Source organism: Alligator mississippiensis, chromosome 1 (assembly GCF_030867095.1).
Source record: "Alligator mississippiensis isolate rAllMis1 chromosome 1, rAllMis1, whole genome shotgun sequence".
In the NCBI taxonomy this organism is placed as follows: Eukaryota; Metazoa; Chordata; order Crocodylia; family Alligatoridae; genus Alligator; species Alligator mississippiensis.
This window is the reverse complement of record NC_081824.1, coordinates 176,491,906-176,517,225: the sequence shown is the minus strand read 5'-3', so window position 1 is coordinate 176,517,225 and position 25,320 is coordinate 176,491,906. Positions and strand designations below refer to the sequence as shown.

General features: G+C 45.7%; 1 protein-coding gene across 1 annotated transcript in view; it reads left to right on the top strand.

The window, feature by feature from the left end:
- The window catches only part of ALK (ALK receptor tyrosine kinase), a 96,778-nt gene extending 71,458 nt beyond the window's left edge, over positions 1 to 25,320 (top strand). The window contains exons 15-21 of the mRNA XM_059724229.1: positions 794 to 923; positions 9,124 to 9,221; positions 13,307 to 13,399; positions 14,637 to 14,738; positions 16,113 to 16,247; positions 17,503 to 17,593; positions 19,042 to 25,320. Of these exons, the coding sequence (XP_059580212.1) occupies positions 794 to 923; positions 9,124 to 9,221; positions 13,307 to 13,399; positions 14,637 to 14,738; positions 16,113 to 16,247; positions 17,503 to 17,593; positions 19,042 to 19,746 (1,354 nt within the window). The 3' untranslated portion in view covers positions 19,747 to 25,320. The remainder of the gene's footprint in view (positions 1 to 793; positions 924 to 9,123; positions 9,222 to 13,306; positions 13,400 to 14,636; positions 14,739 to 16,112; positions 16,248 to 17,502; positions 17,594 to 19,041) is intronic.

The window sequence follows — 25,320 nt, the reverse complement described above, 5'->3', positions numbered from 1 at the left end:
CACAGTGGTATGTGGCATTATTCCCCTTTTAAGGTTTGATTTGTTTTTATTACTGATGATAAAATTGAGAAATGTAAAATACAGAAATGTAAAGGGCAGAAGATTTCACTGAATTTAAGTGCCTCAAATTCAGTGTGCCTAGATTCAAACACTCATAGCACAGTTTTCAAACATCATTGCTGCTCCCACTGACTTCATTTAGATCTTGGCACATGAGAAAAATCAAACCCTATGTTTCTTAGGTTAGACAGCCAAAATCAATAGATGAACCTGACAATATTGCCCTCTGCAGCCCACAAAGTGGGTCAGTGGCACAGTCACAGAACCCAGAGGGCCAAATTTCAATTCCACAGAGACCTGAAAGCACCAAAAGGCCTTAAAAAGAATGAGGACCTGTGAGAATTTCCCCTGCATAAGTAAGTTCCCATGTCAACATTCAACACTGTGTGTCACTCCTGCTCCCAGCCCCAGGCATGGAGGACAGGGAGCTGGGAGAGAGGCACTGAAGAAAGGGTAATAAGTGTACTCTGCCTGTTTTCGGCATCCAAGGGTCCCTAGATTGTGCCAACTCCCAAATGGACCCAAAAAAAGAGGACCACAAAGATAATAGAAAGCCTCCCTCTCCAACCTTTACTCCTGCACCAACACAAAGACAACATAATAGAGAATCAAGGCTGCTGCCTGTAGTCCCAGTGTTGGCCATGGGATCTGCCAGTGGTGATACAGGTACAGGTCATGGTTAATGTAACTCTGTTCAGAGCTGTTCTCTAGTTTAGCGTCTCTGTTTCTGCAGCAAGTTCAACCACCAGAACATTGTGCGCTGTATTGGGGTGAGCTTGCAGGCATTGCCCCGCTTCATCCTGCTGGAGCTCATGGCTGGAGGGGACCTGAAATCCTTCCTAAGGGAGACACGGCCCAGACCGGTAAGCAGTTGGGAGAGGGAGGGAAGGGGACCCAATTTCTCTCTGCTAGTATTGCAGCCTCTTTTTTCTCCTCCGAGCCAGCCCATCTTTTTCTAACCATTCTGTTTTACCATTCTCCACAGCTTATTTGCCAAGCTATTTCCAATTATTAGAAATAGCTACTAGACCAAAAAAAAAGGTCACATCAAAAATAATACTGCCTGACTTAATAATTACTGAGAAGACCCCAGATACTGGAGCAAGTGCCGGTGCCTCCCCACTATGATAACCCATTTATTTAATGAGTGACTGGAGGTTTTAGAGTAGTGGTTTGCCACCTGTGGTCAGTCCATAGGCCACATGCATTCTGCAGATCACTTGCTGGTGGCCTGCAAGGAGGAGGATGACTGGTCACATAGGGTGGGATATTCATCCTGGTTGCCAGCTGTTTCTACCAATTTGCAAGTTCCCTGAGGATTAAGAAAGCTGGCACAGCTGATGCTCCTAAAGCCCACTGCTAAATAAGGGGAGGAAAATAGAAGCCACCCTCAGGAACTTCAGCCATCCGGACATCCAGAGGTACCAAACAGCTCCAGGAGAGAATCATGCAGGGAAGATGGGGACAAAGCAAATCAGATAATATGGGGGGAGGGGGAGAGTCAAGGAAAAAAGAAGCCAGGTGACAGAGCAGAGAAGGAGGGAAGCCTGACCACAGGGAGGAACAGTACAGCTGGGAGGAGAGGGGGAAGATAAGCAAACTGTGTGGTTTGCTTTTGCTTTTTTTTTTTTTTTTAAGTGCCTAACATTTATCACATGACAGCCCCTTGCTAAAAGTTGCCAGTTCCAATACAGCCTGGGAGGAACTGAAAAGCAATGGTGGCAGGGTTTGTATTCTAGTTGTACCTCAAAACTGCAGTCATAGGGTAGGACCCTATTGTACAAGCTGCTGTACACACACAGATAGTCCCTCTCCCAAAGAGTTTACAGTTTAAAGGCTTTGTCCTACTTTTACACTAAGGATGTGTTAACTGCACTTAAAATGCCAATGTCTACATGTTCAAGCAGTAAAACATATGCTAAATGCCAACACCTCATAGCAAAGTTAGGACTTTTCTGCTAAGGAGTATCTTCAGAGGTCTTTAACATGTGTTCTTCTGTCGTGGGACTGCTCCATAGAGGTAATATGAGCAATCCTCACTGGCTCCAGTGAGGTGCAGGGCCTGGGGCCAACAAGCAGCTGTTTGTCAACCACAAAACTGGCTCCAGCCCTGTCCTGATTGTAGTAAGTGTTAGTAAGCAACTGGTCAGTGTCACAACCCAGTTAATCAGTGCCCATGCCACTAGCAAGAGATACCATTCAAGTAGTCAACTAAGGGTTAAAAGAAATCCTTGCAAAAAAACTCCTGAAACAAAATCCTGGCAGAGAGCTGTATATAATTTATGCCCATGTCACAAACAAGAAACAAAACTTAAGACTGGTCAGGGTGAAAGGGGATAGCCCTGCCATAAATCCCTGCAATTGGTCAAGAAACAAGCGTAAACCCCTCATCATAACCTCATACGTAACAGGCAGAAAACCTAACCCACTACCTTGTAACCTGATAGCAACCTGAGAGTACAAAGAACTGCTGCTTGCCAGAAAATTAAAGATTCCACATAACGGTTCATCATTGGGTATCTCCGTCAGACACGTCTGTCTATAAATAGTTTAGCAGTTTCCGCCCAAGGCGGAGAACCCCAGAGAAATCTCTGAGGAGAGACCTGAGTCCATCACCAGAGTAAATTGACGGTCTGATGAGCTGTCAATACTCCCCGTCACCGTAAATCTTGACATATCAAAGCCCTGTGGGCACGATAGCTCATTCCCGGCGCCACGTCCGTCATCGTTAGCTGTAACCTGAAACCATATGCTTGATTATAATCGCTGTAACCAGAGCAACTGTAACAGAAACAAAGGCTCAGTCTGCGTCTCACGTCACTATCTGGGCGATGTAAGTAAACAATCTCCTGTAACCAACACACGTCTGTGCCTGGTTAATTTCACCCCATCCATCACTACCCGCCTGTCAGGTAAAAGTTTTACTGCTCCGGTGGGGGGGGTCAGAAAGCAGCTGCCGGCACTGCTCTGATCTCCGACAGTCAGAACAAGTTCCAACTCATAGTAGTGCTTACTGTGATCTATATAAAATATGTGCTAAGTGTCCCATGCAACAAGGCCCCTAGATCTCAGTTCAGTGGCTGGTGTGGCAAGAGTTCGTGGTTTCACCCAGAATTCTTCCACTGGGTTTTATCCCTTTTTAAAGTACTGGAAACAGCAACAATAAAGAACAAAACATACTTGGGATGGCATCTGAATAAGTCATGGAGCCATTGGGTTGTTTCTGGGAAAGGAGCAGATTAAGTGGTGGTCTGAAGAAGAAGTTGGGAAAAATAAGGTTAAATCTTCTGCCCACTCAGGAAGAAGGAAAATGGTGAGCTGAGTTGAGATTCTCCCCTTGCATGCAGTGGTGTAAATCAGGAGCAACACCATTGTGTCTGTATGGTCACACCATAAACCTGGTGTAAGGAAGAGGAGATTCTGACCCTGCATTATAGAGCAAGAGAACCTGGCTCTTCACTTAGAATGCCCTATACCCTTGGAGCCTTTCCCAGGGACATCAGGGTTACCAGGACATGTTGTACCATGAATAACTGAAAAGGCCTGAGAAATTGATATCTCCTGCTAAGGGTAATTGGTATTTAAACAAAAGAGATTAGAGTCCAGTCCCAAGCAGCAGGTCAGAACAGCACGCTGACAGCAGAGCCAAATTTGGCAGCTTGTCTGTATCTTCTGGCCCTGCATGAAAGCCCAGAGCCCATGATGCCCCTTGAATTAAAGAAGAGAAAGGACTTGGCTGTGACACAGATCAAAGAATTTCTTCAATGAGGCTACTAGATACAGAATATCCCTGTATTTCTTCTTTGCTTTCCAGCTTTCAGGCTGACCAAACATAGCCTGACATGCCTAGTGTGTCTACATGACACCTCTTTTAAGTCTTAGTCTGAATTGAAAATAACTACTGCATGAAAGTCACATGCCCCCAGAGCCTGGGGAGGCACGGCGACTGCCTGCAGGCAGCAGCAGTGTTGGCAGCGGGGGCATGATGGGTGTGAGCAGGGGGCTCCCACAGGCAGCCTCAGCGGTGTCGGTGGCAGGGGCAGGCTGAGCGGGGAGCTCCCAGAGGCGGCCATGGTGGTGTTGGTGGCAGGGGGGAGGGTGGCAAGCGCTTACCAGGGGTCAGTGACCACCTACAGACACCGTCAGCAATGTAGGCAGCAGCCAGGGGCAATCAGGGACCACCTGCAGATGCCACCGGCAGTGTCAGCGGTGAGGGAGGGCAGGGTGGCGAGCGGCGACCACCCACAGGCACTGCCAACAGCGTCAGTGGTGCTTTTTGCAGGGGGAGCACTGCCAATCTCAGAGGGTGCACATGCAACCCCTATGCATCGCCAGTGGGCTATTGATTGTGCTACAGATTCAAATACAGTATCCAGAACTTGAGGTCTTGCAGTCCATACCCATGCAAGTGATCTCTAGATTGCAAATGGGGGTTGCTCTTTTTTTTAGCAGCATTTTTTGCTGTGATCCTGTCTAGTGTCCAAGACTAAGCAGGGTCTAATATCTGAGAAAGGTCAGATATGAGGCTAAATCCAGATCTTGAATGTTATGATGAGAGGCCTGTTCTCCACTTAATACCATGGAAAGTGGTGTTAGTAAAACAGCAGGGCCTCTGATGCAGTATGGAGCCAGTGCTCCACCTGCCTGCTGGAGGTGCTGCTTGACAGATCATGGAGAAGTAGGGCTGAAAGAGACCACAGGGGTCATCTAGTCCAGCCCCCAGCTTGAGCCAGGATCATCCCTAGCCAAACCATCCCATACGAATTCATAATCTAACCTCTTAGTAAAACTACTGTCAACCCTGACACAAAATAGAGCACCCTAACCTGTCACAGATAAAGTAGGGGAACCACGGTAGCCAGTGTCCTGCTTCTGTAAAAAGTTGTTAATATAATGTTGTTAAGATGAAGCAGACACTTTGGGGTTGCAGTCACTTCTGCTGCCTGGTGGTATGTTTGTTTCAGCTCATTAAATGAGAGAGACAAGCCAAAGCAGTAATGACTAGCCTTGTAGAGAAGACACCAAGTACATTAGCCCTGAACTACAAGCATTCTGACCTGGTTCTTGCAGTAAAATAAGCCAGTCACTTCTGATCATAAAATACCCTGTATCATCACAAGATGGAATCACTGCTGCTCTCTGATTTCAGGGTTTCTTCTTTCTTTGCCCTTCTGCCACTTACAAAAAATACTTCACATGTCAGGACTTTCATCTCCCCATATCAACTGCAGCTTTGTTCAGCCTCTCTGACAGCAAGCGTCAAGTTCAAGCAGGCAATAAACACCCAGGTGAGGGACCACAGAGGGCTTTGGAAAGTTTGTCTGTGTCAGGGGTGGCCAACCTATGGCACACGTGCCACAAGTAGCATGGACAGCCTCTGTGTGCGGCATGCGGCAGATCCTGGAGGGAGCAGGGAACACAACAGTAGATAAATAGGGCAGAAAGCAGAGCAGCAGTTGGGCAGGGAGCACAGGGCAGGAAGCACAGAGCAGGGCAGCAAAGAGGGCTGGAAGTGGAGAGCAGAGCAGCATATTGAGCAGAGGAAGGGGATTGGCGTGGCACTCAGGGACCATTGTTGGTTATATGGACTTCTGGTTTCACAAACCCATTCAGGCTCAGCCAGGCAAGACTGTTTGAAAAAGCAAGGAATCCTACTGAGGAGTTGGAGAGGGTGGAGCTTTGCTTCTGGAGGTAGATGAATTATAAAGAGAAATCAGCCTTGGCAGACACCATAGTATGCCTGTTCTGCATATTACAGGCCTGCCCCATATTGTTGCCATTCTTGTACTACTGTTACCTCTCCTCCTTATTCCTTTTGCTTTGTATTCCTAACCCTCTTTCCCTACCTCCCCTTAATTTCGTCATAGCTCACCTATCCCCATCATGTCCAGGCACTACATACATATAAAGGAAGCATTCAACTGTGCTGGAAAAATGATGATTCTTCTACTTTCTGAATAAGAAATATAACCTCACATTTATGGTGCAAATAATCACCTGGGGGAAAACAGCATAGCACTAGCTGGCCCATTAAGATCAGGGTGAAGCCACAAGCTTCAGCACCAAACCCTCTCCAAAGTTCACAGGTGCTTGGCCCTGGAGCATTTGTTCTGCCTCATCTCTAGTACAGAGCCCTGTCTATTTTAGAGTGTTACCTTCCTCCTCTGCACTGAGACAATCTTGACTGAGTCGGAGGTATTTAACTACTCAGATCCTTGCAATGGCAACCTTGATGTGTTAGCAAATTGCACAGTTCCCCTTTCTGTGGAGCTCAAAATTCTCTGTTTGCTTTTCTTTGTGAGAAAAGGCTCAATCAAAGGATGGCTTTGGAAGATAAGTAGCAATTTCCCTTCCTTTGTATTTTCCAGCATGTTGCAGAGATCACAGTAATCATACTGAACAATAGTTAGTTTTGTGTCACCTTTAGCAGGGTTGACCCATCTAGGGGAGATGTTCCCTTCGTGCTTCGAGTGTGCCCTTCACTCAAAACACTGACCATGAAGTTTCCAGCTGACTTTGTCCATTCATCTAGATAGCAAAAGCTGAAAAAAAAGCCGTAAAGTGAATTGCCTAATGTCTCAAGGCTGCTCCCTGGACAAAATGGATCTGAAAAGTTTGTCTTTCTAACAAATTACTCAGCCAAAATTGTCCTTGGTTGAGAAGTCACATCTGTTTCCATGTAGCCAAAATAAAAAGTCGAAGGAGTCTGTCCAAGGAAGAAAAAGCTTTGCAGTTTGAAACAGCTTGTGTCTTCCTCTTTTTACCAGCTTTGCATCTTAGCTCAGTTCAGCCCAGTGGATCAACCCTGAAGAATTAGACGTTTTTTTATTCACTGCGTCTCTGGAGTTGGCTCCTTTGTTCTGAATCTTGATTAGAGGGAGAAGGGATGGATGGATTGTAGAAACCCCTGCTCTCATCCCTAAGAAAAGAGGGTTAACTGTCAGCATCCCTTTTGGTTTCAATCATTTCACCCATAAGCTCAGTTCTGGTGGATCACTTGCTAATTGGGACAGTGAGACTGAAAAAGATTCTTCCCCACAAAAATTTTTCTCATGCAAAAGCTTCTGCAACTGACACTGCAAAACAAAGCAAAATAAAAAAAAAACTCACACTTTTTTCCTGTGTTAGAACATGTCTGTAATGCCCATGCATGTTAGATTTGCTGTGTCTGTGGCTGCTGACAGACATGCAGCTCCCTGTGGCGCTCTAGCTTCATGAGTTAAGCTGCCCCTTCCAACCCAACAGTCTTTTGCTGTTGAGTTGGGAGGATGGGGGATTGGGCTCCACTTTGGAGCTGATCCAGCCTCTCTCCCCTAGCCCTACCCCACCTCTCCCAACTCCTGTGCTGTCTTGGAATGGGAGGGGGAAAAGGCAGGGGAGGGAGGTATGTTTTGGGGTTTGCCCAGCCTGCTCTGGGAGGGGAGGGCAAATGGTGGGGGCTCCAATCCACCTGTCCCACCCTCCAGTGCAGACTGGGCAAATCCCAGAGGGAACTCCCTCCCCTCTTTCCCCCCCTCCCATTCTGAACACAGTGCCAGGAGCGGGGTTGGGCTGCGTCAGCCCAGCCATGCTCCCGGCATACACTAACAGAAGTTAATGAAGGTGCTCTGCTTTGCTGCACCTTCATCTGAACCCTCATGTAATGCAGGTTCATTTGTTGTACAATCAGGCACTTTTTAAAGCACTCTGCAGCCATGCACTTCTGTTAGCGGACAGCTGTAGAGCACTTTTAGTAGCCAGTCACGTGACAAAACTTCACTTCTGTCAGCACCTTATAGTGACATCAGGACAGTGTACAGATACGTCTTGTCCATTCTGCTTTTTTTTGCATGAGGTGCAGTGCAGATAAGCCCAAGACCCATCTTAGGCAACAGGTGACACTGGGTGATTGGCAATTCTTTGGTAATATATTCAAAGGCACCTTAAAATTGGGTTTTCCCCAACCTTTCCAGGATGAATTAAGACCTTGATTGAGTGAGCTAGTGCTTATACTTTTCCATTCAGCTGCATGTACTGCAATAGGCACTGGAGCTTGGGCCTTGCCCCCAGTTCCAGTTAGTTGGTTAGGCCAAATTCCATTGTGATTTAGAGCAGGAGCGAAATAGGAATAGCATAACCTGGATGTAGAGCAGTGACAGGGTAGTGATAGAGGAATCTAGAGTCCCTGCTGCTGAAGGAACAGTACCTGAGGATGTGGGAGAAGGGCAGGGCAAAGGGGAAGAGTTGTCAAGATCCCTCTCTTAAGTAGGTGCCATGTAGATGAGCCCCATGATCAGCATACAGAGTGCTAGCATTCCTGCCCACAAGCCATGTCCCGTATAAGCAATGCTTGTTCTCCAAATATATCATCTAGCTCTGTACAAATACATCCTCCCTTTCCTTCCCCAGACAAGATGTCTGCTTCCTGCACTCATACATGAAAAGCCTGCATGAGGAACCCGAAAGAACAGTAGAATGTAATAGGCCTGGTTTAGCCAAATAACTAAGGGAGTGAATGATGACACCTTTCACATATGTGTAGGGGTTAACACCATGATGGGACTTAGGCACTCAGATATTATGGTTGGTAATGGGCATATCAGAGGATGGCTTCAGCTATCAGGATTATTCAGTAGAAGAGTAGGATGAAACTGAGTGAAGTCAAAGTCAGGTTAAATATCACTGCAACATTATAACACTGGACTCACCTCCCAGGGGAAGTGATGGAAGCCCATCTGAAATTAATCTGCACAAAGCAGCGAAGGAGACTATAGGAAAGGTCCTGTTCCCTGTGAAGCCTTAATTAGGTGTTCTGTGGCAATAGGATGTTAGAGCTACTGATTCTGTGTAATTAGGTGCCAGTATCTTCTTTTCTTAACCTACCTGGAAAGGAACCGTATGTGCCAGATAAAAGATAGGTCTGAGGTATTTTTCATCATATTTATATGTGTGTTTAGTATTTGATCCAAGTTCCTCCTAACCCAGTGGTGACTCAACTGATTTCCTGGCTTGGTGGTAACTAGAGAAGACAAGCCACGTGATGGTCCTGTTCCTAACCATACCTTTCTTCTTGTCTTTTGACAGACCCAGCCCTCTTCCCTTTGCATGCTGGACTTGCTACATGTGGCTCGTGATATTGCTTGTGGCTGTCAGTATCTGGAAGAAAACCATTTCATTCACAGGTGAGTAAGACCATTTGCTTTTAGGACCTTTCATTATTGGCCTTTCCAGGAGTGGGTGCATAATGTCATATGCGCAAAAGTAATGCTTTCCATCAGTATGTTTATGCCCTATTTCATTCCAGCAATGAGGTGCTTTCAAAGGATGTGACATAAAAGCCCAACTCCTTGAAACTCTTAACAGAGACTCCACTTGTTACAGTAGTTTGCTGCTCTTCTCTCCAAATTATTGCCTTGGGTTTTTTTTCTTCTGTCTTCTCCCCAGACGTGCAGATTAAAGTAGGATTCTTTTCAGATACAGTGCTGTGAATGGTACCACGAGACTGCAGACAGCCTTACACAATCCGAACGATGTTTGAGATGTAGCCAGTTCTGTCCAGAGAATCAGGCAAGGCTGTAAAGACATCAGCCCTGTACCTCTTCTCGCCAGGAGTTGTTTCCATGTAGGCCTCAGAGATCTGGCATGCCCATTAGTATTCTCTCCACCTTTTCCAAAAAGGATTTATTTAAAGGACTCCTCAGCACCAGGATTTCTCTTTCCAAGAGGATTAATTCTAATCTTCCCTGTTACATTTCCAGGGGTGAGCTGTGCCTTTGACCCTTGTTCCTTGTGGGCTGCCCTTCTAAGCAAGAAGGCCCATACCTATGCTTCTGTAAGGGGGGAATCCCTCACTTAACCCCTACTTTTAGACTGAGTCCCCAGGTCCAGCACCCCTGGTCACTAGGCATGAGCCCTCAGCCAGTCCAATTGAGTTTGGCCCCTGCTTCAGACTTTCTTTGGTGACTTCTACCAGTGGGAAAATACAGTAGATCTTTGTCTGTTTTTGCAAGTTGACATTTGTCATGCTTGTGCCTAGATCTACTCATCACCAGAGTTAGGCTGGCAGATGGTACTTTCTGCAATCTCTGCTTCTGTATCAGCTCTTCATTGTATCCTCCCCTGCTCCCAGTGGCAGTCTGGTGTCCACTTAAAGATACCACAGCGTCCCTGGGCAGTCCATTCTGCTAGCTCATTATTTTAACAGTAATGAGAAGCTCATTGTTTTCCTGAGAGGTCTAATCTAAATCTATTTTGCCACAATTTAAAACAACTGTTTCTTTTCGTGCCTTCTCTTCAAGGGAAAACAGTTGTTCTCCCTCTTCTTTGTGGCAACCTTTCAAATATTTGAAAACTGTTGTCATGGCCTCCACCTTAATCTCTTTTTCACCGAGCTAAACATGCTTAGTGCTCTCAACCTCTCCTCGTACAGCTTCCCTTCAACCCTATATCATTTTTGTTCCTTGCGTCTTGACCCTCTCTTACTTTTCCATATCTTTCTTAAAATGTGGAGCCCAGTGTAATATTCAAGGTGAGGTCTACCTAACCAGTACCAAGTACAGTAGTACTTGCCTCCCCTCCCATTGCATATGCCCAGTGCTCCTGCTGATGCAGCCAAAAATACATCCCCTTTCTTGTGATGGCATTACATTGATGACTTATCTCCCATTGATTAGTAAGTACTAGCAATCAGTTAGTCATCTCTGTGCTCCTCTCTGCTGAATTAACACTAAATTTTTTATAGAGCAAACCACACATCCTTGTTGTTAATCATGTTTATTATGACAGTGTTAGGCAAGCTAGGGACAAGGCCCCATCATGAAAGGTGCTGCTCATGGGCAACGTGACCCATCCCCAAGAACTTACAATCAAAACAGACAAGACAGGCAGAGAGCACAGTATGATGGCAGCAAGCTTCATATTAAGTCCATGATTTGGAGGAGAAAGAGGAAGATTTACTTAGGGAGGGATCACATAATGGAAAGGAGAGGAAAAGGAGACACTGAAAGGAAGAAGCTGAGGACAGGGAAGAAGTAGATAAGAGGAGCAGATGTGGAGTCAGAGCTGAGGTAAAGAAAATGAAGGAAGGGGATGGTGCAAGCAACCAGCCAGCTGGCACAGGGCAGAGGAAGCTCCATCAAAGCCACAGGAAGTTCTCCAGTGCCCACAGGTCCTTGCTTTGGTGCTTCTTTAGCAACCAGTGAGAGTCTTTTTCCTCTGTAGTCTTCCCAGTTCCTTCCCTGCCATTTGTCCTGAGGCGCACATTCAGCTGCCACTGCCACAGAGCCAGTGCTTTAGACCCCAGCAAAGCTGTTTGCGGCCTCCCAGCTACCTGCCACAGTTGGCCCAGGCTGTGGGCAGCTGCTGCCTGCCACGGAGCCCAGGCTGGTTGCAGCAGGGCTTGCAGCCTCCTGGCTGCCCACTGTGAGTAGCCCGGGCTCCATGGCTGGCAGCAGCTGCCCAGAGCCCAGGCTGGATGTGGCATGCCGAGCGAAATGGCCTGGCATGCCATGCTGTGGCATGCATGTCAGGGATTGCCGACCCCTGTGCTACCTCTTTTCTAGCACTTCCCAGAGCAGGGCAGGTCTCCCCTGTGCGGTTCCAGGTCCTCTGGGGATCCACGTGGGGGTGGTGGCCAGGCTGGGCTCCATTTTCATAGACATAGATTTCATTGACATTAGGGCTGGAAGGGACCTTGAAGATCATCAAGTCCAGGCCCCTGCCCCAGGGGCAGGAAGTCAGCAGGGGTCACAGGATCCCAGCAAGATAAACATCCAAATGTTTCTTGAATGAGTCCAGAGTAGGTGCCTGCACCACTTCTGGAGGAGTCTGTTCCAGGTCTTGGGGGCTCGGACAGTAAAGAAGTTTTTCCTTATGTCCAGCCTAAAATGGTCATGGAAGAATTTATGGCCGTTGGTCCTTGTTATCCCATGGGGTGCTCTGGTGAACAGATGTTCCCCCAGATCCTGATGCACACCCCTTATGTACTTATAGACAGTCACCAGGTCCCCCCTGAGCCTGCACTTTTCCAGGCTGAAGAGTCCCATGGCTCTCAGCCTCTCTTCATAAGGCCTGTTCTCTTGCCCTCTGATCATGCACATGGCCCTCCTCTGGACTCTCTCAAGCTTCTTCACATCCTTCTTGAATTGTGGCACCCAGAATTGGAATTGGATGCAGTACTCCATTTTAACCTCTTCCCCCATAATGTACAAACACATGGTTACAAATTGTATTCAGAGAAGTAGTTACAGGTATCTGTCACATTCTTTACACCTTCCTAGCTCCTTTTGTATATGAGGAGAAATTCTGGTTTAGGGAGGCAGTTAGATAGTACCTAATATAGTTAGGTAGTATCTAGCACGTTTCAGCATAGCTGTTAGCTACATCTGTGGTCTATCCAGCTACAAGGACAGAGGCATTATGGGACACAGAGATGATCCTGATCTTCCTTTATCTGCACTTTATCTTTCACCACTCTATGTACATGGGAATGCTTGTGGCAACCATAGCATCACTGGAAAAGTCCAGCTGTCACATGGAGCAGAGCTGCTTGGCACTGCAAGAGCACCATGAACTCCTTGCCATTTTTTTTAGTTCACTCTTCTGAGGTCAGTTTACCAGGCTTACTTATTCTGACAGACATGAGACTAAGTCACATTGCTGCAACCACCCCTGAGTCCAGGATAGTCAGGGGAGGATAGTTCAGCCCATTAGAAAAGGGAAGACATAGATGCAAGCTTTGGTTCAGGTGCACATCTACCTTCTGAAAGGCAGATTTGAGCATTCTCCACAGAGTAACAGCTGCTCTATTTGCCTGTGACATGTACAACAAAGACATATTAGGCCCAGAGGCAGGAGCTTATGACCTAAGGCAGCAGGTAGTTGGAAGAGATTAATTGTCCAAGTCAAATCTTTTGCTTCCAAATTTCTACAGTTTTGACAGCTCTCATGAGGAAGGGGTGTTTGCAGATGGCCCATTGTTGTGGTGAGGAAATCATCTGCACAGATGAAAGGTCTTAAAGAATGATTACAGATAGCAATATGCAAGTACCTGAAGAGTTTCTATAAAAAAAGAAAATAAATAAACTGGGGTTTGTTATTCACCCGTCTTGACTACTCTGGGGTTTGTGGGTGTTCACACCTCTGCCAGCAAATTAGGCCAACTTTATTCTTGTGATGTCCTTTGGTTTTGCAAAATAGCTGAAAGGTTAAATGATTATTATCTTTTCTTTCTCCCCTTTCCTTTTCTTTTTCTCCCTCTGTGTTGCAGGGATATTGCTGCCAGGAACTGTCTCCTTACTTGCCAAGGGGCTGGGAGAGTAGCTAAAATTGGAGACTTTGGAATGGCCCGAGACATATACAGGTAACAGAACTGAGTCCAGCGTGCTATGAGACACAAACTTACCAGAGTGGGGGAGGTATTTTGCCTGGTAAAGCATCATCGCATGCTGTAGTCCATGTAAAAGAAATACTGCAGGAATGATTTCCCTATGGCCCCGATGCTGTGTTTAGAATTTGCTTCTAGGTGCTGATTTGACAGTGCTTTGAAGGCTACTCCCTGGTCCTCTCCCTTCTCCCTTCTCTTGCAGTCTGTCCCTAAGTTCTTCCCTTTGCTTTCTGACCACGAAGTGGTGTAAACCATGAATCTGCCCTTTTGTTCTATGACCCCAAATCATGCTGAGTTTAATCTCCTTCCTCTTTGGCACTCACCCTGTGTCTTTCATTTTGTGTCCCAAGTCTTTTCAATGTACTGCATATAAAAGAGGTGGGGGAAGGGTCAGGAGAATGTAATTACGCAAACTGGAATTTAGCCAAGCCACTAGAATAAATGACTTGCAAGAAGGGTCAGGAAATCTTTAATGACCACAAATGGTCAGGACCTCAAGTAGACAGCTCATCTGCAAGGCAGGCCTTTCAGCAGCACAGCACCTCCTACCATTAGGCTGCAGAATAGGCTCCATTATGACTCCCAAAGCCCAAATGCCACTTACTGGCTCAGCAGCGCAACTTCTTGCAGAGAGTTGGGGCTCTCCTGTGGAAGTGCCTAGCCGGCCCAGCTCTGCTTAGCTTGAGATCTGATAGGGCAGCAGTCTGTGCCTGCCACTGTCAGAGCTTAGATATTGATGGGCTTCACTTTCAGTTGACAAAGGGATCATTACTTACCGTTGATGTCCCTGTCACCATAATGTCTGGGCACCTTTCTTTTCAACCAACTGCAACAGCAAAGACCTGTTCATTCCTCTCCTCTGGAGCATTTTGTTGCTAATTGGTCAGTCGAGTGGATTTGTTTATTGCAGGCTTTTATCGGTTTTGAGGGGATGTAAGTCAGTGGGACTGTCCTTATGGGTAAGGTTTACCTATGCACAGAGTGAGGAAAGCATGCAGCCTGTAGCATCTGTGTCTATGAATACAGAAAGATCTCTTCTGCATCATCCCTGCCATGCTGCTCGTCTTTAAGAAAAGCCCCCATTTAAGCCCATTACCAAATGAGCCAAGCCCCAGGCTGCTAACTATAATCCTTTGATTGGAAAAGTACTACATTAAGGCCATTTTCATTCTGAATCCTTGGCTGACTGTCCGCTTTTATCTTTCCTCTGCAGGGCCAGCTATTATCGAAAGGGAGGCTGTGCAATGCTGCCAGTCAAGTGGATGCCGCCAGAGGCTTTTATGGAAGGAGTATTTACATCAAAAACAGACACATGGTGGGCCTTTTTCTTCTTAGCTGTTGTACCAATTATTCGCTATCCACTTGCAAATCGAAGGCGTTCTCTTTGGAGGGGTGCGGTGGGTGTGGTTAAAATGCCATATCGGTTATTAACTGAAAGGAAGGTGCCAGGTCTCTACTCATGAAAGGAGGCTGATATCAGTCAGAGCCAGGCACCTTTCAGCAGAAGGACCTGTACTTCTGGTACCAGCAGAATGATTGTACATTGTTGGGTAAGCAACGACTTTCCTCATGCCAGAGGAGAGAGAAGGAAATGGGGCTGGCTTGCAAACCAGAGTCAGCAAGGGGCTGGGAAGGGTTTGACCAAAAGTGCAAAGTCTTAAGCAGTCACTGAAGCTGTTTGTGTTGCACCCTATATTTACCCTGGCTGACAGCCACCTGTGTCAGGGAGTGAGAAGCCACTGTTGAAAAAGCTGGACTTCTGAGGGATGGGAAAGAGATGCTTAAGCAAATGTGAGTCAGGAAGCCAGGAGTGCAAGACAGTGTGATTGGGAGGGAGGAGGAGATTGTGAAGCTATCAGTATTGACAAACACCAGCTCCATTCCTGGAGTTTGGAGTGAGCAAGAGCCCATTTCCCAGCTGATGGGTCACGTTGAGTCCTAAGAATGCAGCAGGATTATTTGCTGTCAGTGCCAGAGGGCTGAGTCTGGACTGCTGTATTCTGTTCCCAATCACACAGCAGCTGCAACTTTCAAACAGCTGTCATTTTCCAAGCCACCAGCCAGATTACTGCCTCAGAGGGTCCTGCCAAGGCCACTCCACACTCCAGATGAAGAATTATGATGTAATCAGGGGAACGTTCTTATTCCAGTTTCCTGCAATATTTAGGATCCAGACCCAGCAAGGGGCTCACTCATGTCATCCTTACAAACACATAATGAGCCACTGTTTATTTAGGACTGCAGGGATTCTTATAAAGGGCTTGAGGTACTGGGTCTACTAAGACTCACTTGCCTACCTCCAGCAGTGGCTGATACTTGAGAGCTCAAAGGTACACAATTCCTCCCTGCGCTGTTCAACTGGATACGAGGGTGGAGTGATTATTACTTCCTGCAGTGATTACTTGACTACTCATCAGCTGACCCGCAGTCAGAAGCATCAGATTTAATTACCTTTATCACAGTCCTGGCTTACTTAACAATCAATGTCATAGATATTCATAAAATAACCTATTTTTTCCTTTTAACCTAGCTGCTTTTTCCAGTATTCTTCAGCATTGAATTCCAGAGGTTGACTGATTGTGGGTTGCACAAAGCAATACTGATTTTACTGAATTTAAGTTCATAGCCCTCTAATTACACTAATTTTTGCACGTATCCTTATCCTTCTGTCTTTTCATTCTGTATCCAGGTCTTTTGGGGTATTGCTGTGGGAAATATTCTCTCTTGGATACATGCCCTATCCTAGCAAAAGTAACCAGGAGGTACTTGAGTTCGTAACAAATGGAGGAAGAATGGATCCACCCAAAAATTGCCCTGGCCCTGTGTACGAGACTTTAAGAAATACAATAAGTATAATTCATTCTGTGTTTTGAATTCTTTGCTCTGGTCAGAAAATTATTGACTTTATTATCATGTAGTTACTGAATATCCTAATGAACCTTTTCTTTGTGAAATCAAGTGTAAGACTTTTTCTTTTCGGTTGTCAGTCAGTGCCCTTTGGGAGTACTTAGTATGGGTCATGAGTTAAGTTAGGTCAGTATTTTATCCTTCAGATTTGGTGTAAAGCAGAAACTCCAAGCCATTTATCTCTATCAAAGATGCCTTGTGGGCTTTTTTAGAAGGCAACTTTTGCGCTGATTATTATATCGAAGCATGCCTGCAGAGACTCCCTGTATAGTTTCAGATAGATAGGTTATTTTGTTGCTGGATTCCACCCTCACTGGGGGTTGCATTGCAATGGTACCTCTGTAGTATGGCCTGCCTTTTACGTGCACTTAGGCACCTGAAAATTCACTGGAAATCAGAGGGAGCTGTAGGTCCTTGGTGCCTTTGAAAATCAGTCCAATAGACTGAGTCTTTGAGAGACTTCGAAGCAAAAGGTAGCAGGCAGTATAAGCCTGCTATTATTGTCATTAGAATTGCACTGTACAGTTTAGTTTCCCAAGGTAACACTTCCCTCACCAGCTCCCAAAGGATAGTGTATGCTGGCAGGGTATAGAAGCCTGCCTCCATCTGAACAGCCTGTCTGATGATCAGTGATGGCAGGGTGGGATCATCCTTGTTCAGATGGAACATACAACTGATGCATAGGAGAACAAAAGGTCTGGGCAAGGTATTTGTTGCCTGTTCTTCCTGGCTAGAAGACCCCTTTGCACAACGGGGTTTTTCCTCAGTTGCAAACAGAGTGTTCAGAATGGGTGAGAAGGGAGGCAGGAATTAGATGGAAATAGCTACAGCCTTAGATTGACCCCCTAATCCACCTAAGGGAAGATTTTTTTTGTTTTTCATCAGTTGTGTGAATCTTCATGGCATGTCTCCAACAGCAGCACATACAGACATATCTGGCTTTTTACCTACATTGGTATCTGCACGCAGACAGCGGGGTGGGTACAGGGCTTCCCACTTGAACCTGCATGGGAATGGATTTCTAATTGGCCACTGCAGCATACTGAATACTTGGTTGGCTGGTGGGCCCTGATCATCTCTGGGTTGCAGTGAAGTGATGGTCTTTATTGACCAAAGTGATCTGCCTTTTTCCTTCCTGCCACTCCTCATCTTCTGTCTGGCTGTTCTTGTAGGTATCGTATCATGACCCAGTGCTGGCAGCACCAGCCTGAAGATCGACCAAATTTTGCCATAATATTGGAGAGGATTGAATACTGCACTCAGGTATCAGTGTTCATTTCTTCCTTCATTTGATAAAAGGCAGAAAGGGGAAGAGGAACCTCCCACCAAAGAAACAGTCTGAGCAAACCAGAGTGCAGGGCACTTAGAAGGTAGCACTGCACTAGGCTGCGAAGATGTGCATTGTGTTAGACTGAAATCAGTGTCGAGCAGTAAACTGGGAGGTGCTGGATCCTGCCTGCCCTTCAAATACATATGTCTGCATCTCCCTGGCCAAAGAGGGAGGGGTTCTCACTGACTATACACATGCCCTGCCACAGGCCAAGAGGAGTAGCAGCTCTGTGACTGCTGCTTCTGCTTAGAGTTTTCCAGGAGGCCAGAGGCCTGAATCAATCCATCAGATGTTTTCTTGCACTTGTGTTCTTTGTTTCTCTGACTGTTGCACAGGCATAGCCAGATAACAGCCTCTCTTCAGTCTAGCAAGTACTGACCTGAGGTGGTCCCCACCCAGAATGCCAGTTTTAGCAGACCCCCTTAACCTCTGAGGATTTTCTCTCTAGATTCAGCTGAATTTCCTTATCTCAGGCATTTGATGCCATTAGGACCAGCCAACTTTGGACTATTGCAGCTGGGGTGCTAGTCAGGCGGAGGAGGGAGAGATTGGGTGAACTCTCCAGGACTGCGTCTTCTTTACCATCCCATGTAGGACACAACTGATTAGCCCAACTGGCCCAGTTGAGACAGCATGATGTAGCAAATGAATCAGCTAGGGGATTATTCCATTGCCAACTTGGATACAGACTGGCTGAGAGGCCTTGTTCACCCCATTTTCCTTCTCCAGGCTTCATTTCCCCCATCTGTAAATTAGGGATGATTAACAGGCTTAACCTCTTCATATTTCAGATGCATTTTTAGTTCTTAGGGTAGGAGGTGTTAAATCCAAAATGTCCAGCATTGCCCGTCAGCAGTCGACCAGTTTCTAGCCATGAGACAGCTCTCTGTGGAACGTTTGCAAAAGCACCCAAAAGGCTTGGGGGACCTAGACCCTTTGAGGCCCCTCAGGTCCAAAGTAACTGAGGTGCTTCTTCAAGTGTTGCCCTGTATAACCCCTGACCTCACCTTCTCCTGCACCACCATGTTCCTGTGTTTCCATAGCTGTGACTGATTCAGCAATACCAAAGAGTGCTCTGAGTTTTGGAATCTATATTTGATCCCAATGTTTGATCTATAAGAGTGCTTTGTTTTGGAATCTATATTTCATCCCAATGTTCTCCTTCCAGTTCCAGCTTGACTCCAAAATTCTTCCTCGCTTTTGCTCTAAACTATTGTATAATATAACTGTCATGTTCCGCTCCAGAGCTAGCTGTATTTCATAGATGCCCCTTGTATAAAAAGTTTGGAGTCTGGAGAGGCACCCCATCCTGCATGATTGCAGAATGATAGCAATGCTCGAACATCAGTAGTGGTACCAGTTTGATTGTTCTCTCCTGCAGGACCCTGATGTCATCAACACTGCTTTGCCTGTGGAATATGGCCCATGCATAGAGGAGGAGGAAAAAGTCCCAATGCGCCCAGAAGACCCTGAAGGAATCCCTCCTCTGCTGGTCTCCCCACGCCAAGAAAGGAAGGATGACAAGCAGGCCCTGCCTTCTCCACCCCCTCTGCCCGCCACTGTTGCTCCTGGAAAGCCTTTGCTGAAGGTGGCAGCCTCTGAGCCACCCATCCCTGCTAAAGTGCGCCCAGGCCTGGAAGGGGGCCATATCAGTGTGGCCTATACACAGTCCAACCCAGCTTCTGAGCTTCACAAAGGCAGAGGGTCCCGAAACAAGCCCACCAACCTCTGGAATCCAACCTATGGCTCCTGGTTTGCAGGGAAGACGGGCATCAAAAATAATTCCTTGCTGGAGAAAGAGGTGTCTGAGAGGGAGAATTTGGGGCATGAAGGAAACTGTACAGTGGGGCCCAGTGTGGTGACTGGCAGGCTACCAGGCTCCTCCCTGCTCTTAGAACCATCCTCACTAACAGCTAGTATTAAGGAAGTGCCTCTCTTTAGGCTCCGCCACTTCCCCTGTGGGAATGTCAACTATGGATACCAACAGCAGGACTTGCCCTTGGAGGCATCAGCACCGCCTTGTGCTAGCAACTACGAGGACTCTGTCCTTAGAAACAAGGGTCATGTAGCCCATCAAGGGCCTTGAGAGCACCCCAGAGCTCTTGACTTTCATCCCACACGGCCTGTGAGCCTTGAAGAGGTTATCCGTGTTACCCACACACTGCAAGCAAAAGAGCAGACAGTGTTACTTCCCATATTGTGCCAACTGGCTCTAAAGTGCCACCTTTGGAAGCCGTGTTTTCCAATAAACCAAGGGGCTTCAAATCACAAGAGCCCAAGCTACAAAAAAAAACCAAGGAGAACGGATAATAAATGTTCACTGCAAGGCCCAGCTTTCAGTTGCATCAACTCATTCGCATGATTGTTGTCGTGCCCTTTCCCGTGAGCTTCTTCTCAATTGTGTGTGCTCTGCTTAAATGTAAAGTCATGACTCACTGCTTGAGTGTTTCATGTTTGGAGCTTTGCTTGCCAGACTGGTAATTGCTATGGAATGGGACGTTTGGAAATCTCCTCCAGATGGCAGAGATGCGAGGAGGGCTGGGACAAGCGTCACTCATTTGAAACAAATTGGACAAAGCAACTCTGGATGGGAACACAACAGTACATTCCCAAGTTGCATTACAGCTAGAGCACAGTCTTCAAAAGTCCCTGAATATGCAGTATTTGCAGTATCACTGGCAAGGCAGAGGAAAGTTGCCAGCCATACTGGATGGTTTGTTTGTAAGGGAGGTGGGAAGCTAGCTTAATTATAAGGGAAAGGGATGAAATGCAAAAAAAAAGTTGGCAATTTTTTTTTCCAGAACCCAAAACTTATAAGGTACTGGCCATTTAAAATTCCTTCCATCCAAAAAAATCAGAGCACCTTTTTCTACAAGAATTTGTTGTTCAGTGGAATTTGAATGGGTCAGGCTTAGTTGAGAGAGATGTGTAACAAGGCCTGACAATGAGAAGTCACCAGTACTGCTCAAAGGTTTAAAATACCCTAAACTAAAATAAAGGCCGAAGATAGGATGTTGTGTCCCAATCTGGATTCCAGATACCATTTGTATTCCAAGGGGTTACAACTCTTGTTTCCATAACACAGTATTTGTATGATAATTTAAAACACAAAGCTCCACTGATGCATTTTGAACACCTTATGCATGAAATATATCCCAGTAAGTGTATTGTCAAATATAGGCATAGGAAATGAATTCATGTGTAAAGATGTGCATTAATAATTTACAGTGTACTCACAAGGGGCTGTTTATGCAGCATTGCTGTCTAAAAAATAAGTGGCTGTCTATTTCCATAGAAGTGGGTCTATTGAGCAGCAGCAAACAACAGGGAAGATGTGGGACTGGTTTCCTGATCTATCACCATAAAGGAGCAGTTCAAATTTTGGTTCTGGATCCAGGCAGTGAGGTGAGTCCCCTTTCTTCAAAAATGAAACAAGCCAGAACATCCAGTTTGGTTTTGGGGCCTCAAAAATGAAGAACCATATTTGATAAGGATGGTCTAGGCCATCGTCGCCGAACTAGAAGTAGGATTAAACTCTCCTCCACCACTCTCCTCTTCCTCCCCTCCTGGTGGAATATGGCACTAAAAGTTTGTGGAAGTTTATGTTGAAATTATGCCACATCTTTTTAAAATTAGATTTATACTCTATGTTGAGCAGGTTTATACTATACAATATAATAATTTGGTGGTTGCTTAGGTCTTCTTGATCACCTGCTGCTGGTATGGTATATATATCACAGCTGTACAGATTTCATGGATGTAACGAGGCCTAGACCTCACATCCTCTTTTACTTGAGCTGAAACGATAATCTACAAGCTGTGCCAGTGTTACAGCTTACAGTCCTTTTCATGGACCAGCCACTAGCAAGTGATTCACTTGCAGACACTAAAACATTCCCACTAGCCTAGGACTAACAGATCCTAGGATCCTATAGACAACATCCACAGGGCCTGCTCCCTCTTCAGATTCCCCAGATATTGAGTTTTCCTATTACTTTTGGTAACAGGAACATTTTGAAAAAAGCCTCTAGGCTATGAGTAGGGGTCTACTTAACTTGCCGCGAGATAAAATAATTTTCACAGCTTGGTTGCAGCACAAAGAACCAATTTCACGGGTATTTCCCAGCAGCCCCACCCCTCATTGCTGATTGGTGGAGGGGTATTGGCATTGCATTTAATTTTGTAAAAGGTGGTGCTGAAATCTTTTCACTTTACTGACTGGCACCTTCACATAGTCTACGTCATGAGCAGACAGTAACTCTCAATCACATGATCTATGGCTGCCAAGATTGTTACATTGTTTTTGTATTGCGTAAGCATGGGACATTTTAAAACAGCGCATTATATGAATAATAAGCTATGGGGGGCGGGGGGATTAGGTTGATTTTGCAGGAAAAAACAGCCAATGCGATATTTCCTGGCCATCTTTCCACAAAAACTGCAAGACCCCTAGCTATGAGCAAAGGAAGATATGCAAGTCACAGCATCAATTTCCTCCCCATTCATGACAATAGCAGGGATGTAGACTAATTTCTGTACTCTTATTTGTGGTGTGCGTGTTTGTGTATCTCTGTGTGTATATACAAGTTCAGTTAGGTGTGCCATGCTCACAAGGAAAACAGAAAGAGATGGATGACTTAAAAGCTTTTATTACCATGTTTTAAATGATTAGCATGTCCTGCTGAGTTGAAATTGGTGGACTCAAATTCACATTCTCAGAAGGTATTTTTGTCTACTCGGTTTTAAAAATATATATATATTTCTAGGATTTTTTTTCCATGAAAACTTCCACAGTGGGGAAGAGTACATCCAAAACCTTTGGGTGGTTGTTTTTTTAAAGAAATGTTCTCAGCACTCTTGTGTATGAAGCGCTTTGGGCTTAGGAAGAGGTGTTCAGATCTGGAAAGAACTGGTTTGTTGAAGAGCTAGGTCTAGAATTGTGGCTGAATGGCATTGAGCAAGCTGTTCTTGAGTAACATCATCCCAAACGGTAGATTCAAGCCTTCTCATGTAAATTCTGCCACCTTGCAGTGCTTCAGACGCATTCAAACTGTAACCAAGTAAGTGCTTTTTGGTTTTGGATCCAGTGCAGAAATGGAACCAGAAGGAGGAAGTCTGAATGTAGATTCAAACCCACTCTTCAACTCCTCCCGAGCCATCTATACACATGCTCCAGGGTGATGGGGAAGGAGCTCCAAGAGCTGCTCTAATTAAAGCGCCCACAGCACCATGTGTATTCAGCATCCTGCACTTCAAAACAGTGGCGGGGCGCTTGAACTAAAGCTCATTTGACAAGCTTTAGTTCAAGAGCCCCTACTGCCATTTTGAAGCTTAGGGATTCTGAATAGATGCGATTGCTTGAGCACATTAATTAGCACGCACCAGCAGACTCCGTTAATCAGAGCAGATGTGCAGCACATGCATAGGTGCCCCTGGAGTTCAGAGAATCTACTTTGGGCTTATTCCTAGCACAACAGATCTCAGCCACAGACTAATTGTTCCACCACCAGTGATCCCTACACCACCCTGAAGCCCAGCATCGTAGGCACTCGCAATCATCTCCGAGCCCTCGCTTAGAACTTTCAGATCCATATTCTTCCCCCTACTCCATACCTGTAGCCCCAAAAAACAGCTGACTACTTGCTCTCAAGACTATTACTTACGTAAGCTTGTCCCCTATGGATGACATAGGTGCAGTTATAAGACAAGTAGATCCATGGGACATAAAGGAAGGTTTCTGTGGCTGCTGTCAGTTTGCTCTAGGAATAAAATAGCACTTAACACTCCAGTATTGCTCATTGCCTAGTCATTTCAAATTTTAAACAATAGTAGCCTTGTTCAAAGGGTTGAAAGAAGCTGTGGTAATAACCCTGCTACACTTGATGTAACAGACTGAAGGCTTCAATCGTCACTGCCATGGTTCATAGAATGAGCTGCAGGAATCATTGCAGATAAGGAATAAAAAATAAGAGATGCAGTGAGACATGAATATGAAGTTCTTGCCTGAAGACAGGCCAAGCTATGGGGCAGAGCAGGAAAGGAAACAAAACAGCTGCTTGTATTTGAAGGCTTGTCTCTTTCAAGTGAAAGCACAAGAGCTGGTCTGCATTAAGCAGACCGGCAGCAGGGTAAGGCACCACCCCCTAGTGCTTTTGTTTTGCGACTGTCTTGTACTGATTATCAGTGAAAGGTCCTTAAAAGGTGCCTTTTCTGGTTATTATTGTTTCCCTTAGTGGAGCAGAAGAGATTCAAGATTCATAAACCTAGTTCTGCTATTATTGTAATTCCACTGAACACAATGAAGTTATTTTATAGTTAAACCAGAATCTAAAACAAATTTTTGTCCCAGTAATGAAACAAGCCCATTGGGGGTGGGGGGGGAGGTTGGGTTTTTTTTGTTTTGTTTTTGGCGGGGGGTGGTATTTGATAGGGAAAAAAGGGTACAAACTGATATCGGCTGATTAAAAACCAAAAAATTCTTGCATTGTGTTTAGATTGTATGGTGAATAATATTTTTGCAGTGGGTGGTGGAAAGTGTGCATTGTCTGGGTTGACTATGCCATGGGCCTAGTTAGCAAACCCATTATAAATGTCTTCCTTTAGCTACATGTAGCTATTTCCTTGCTACAGCATGAAATATAATCAGAACCATAGCCTGCAGTATGACAAGAGTGCATAGAAAACCCTGACTACTGAACACGGCCAGGTCCATGAGTAGCAGCTATGAAGTAGCTGTTTCCCTATAGCCTAGGTAGGGCCTAATAGTTGCTGTGCTTGTGATGGCTTTTGCTGCTGGGAGCAGGGTAGGATAGGACAATTCCTGATTTGTCTTCTCCACTGCCACAAACATCCTTTCTTCCAGTGGACTCTGGTTTCTCCTCACGTGCCTGATCACTCAGGTTAAGGTAGTAGCAAGATGAAGTTACAGGGAGCCTGGAAGAGGCTCTCGCAGAGGAGGAAGAGACAGTCACCTTTGATCGTGGAAGCAACGAGGGTGGTGTTGCACTCCCTGGAGAAGCTGTGGGAGTGAAGTCAGTTTATCTGAGGTCCTTGTGTCAGGGTATTCAAGAATATAGTCATTAAAAAATGGTGTGTATCATTAACCCACTGCAGTCAATGCTAGGCAGCCTAATGTAGTATCACAGGCTTTCCCTTCCCTCCCCACCCCTGTGTGTCTGCTAAAGGTGATTCAGTGTGAGTGTAGCCTCAGCAATGGTCTCATTTTTGCAATGCATGGCAAGGCTAGCCTGTTGAATGCCATGATGTGTTTAATTTTGCAAGGCTGCCCCTATAGCTAAGCCCACCATCTTGGTGACAAGAACTCAGAGAAGAGAATGGCATAAAATATCCTTTCACCACTGCTAAGACATCACATATTATTGCCTGCCCCAAACTTACACCGTTCAACAAGAAGTGGCCAAATTGTCTGCATCTGGCTTCTTCATTTTGTAACAGCCTCGCTAGGTATGTCTCTCATCTGTACAGTAGCTTATGCAAGACTGTTTGTAAAAGGAGAAGGGCCTATGCACTTCAGGGATATGATCAAAGGTAAATACTAATATATGGTCATTGAGTATTTTGTATCAAATAGTGTATTTGTATTGTAAACAAGTGTAGTGAACCCAAAGGCATGAAGACAAATAAAATGACTATAAGTGGC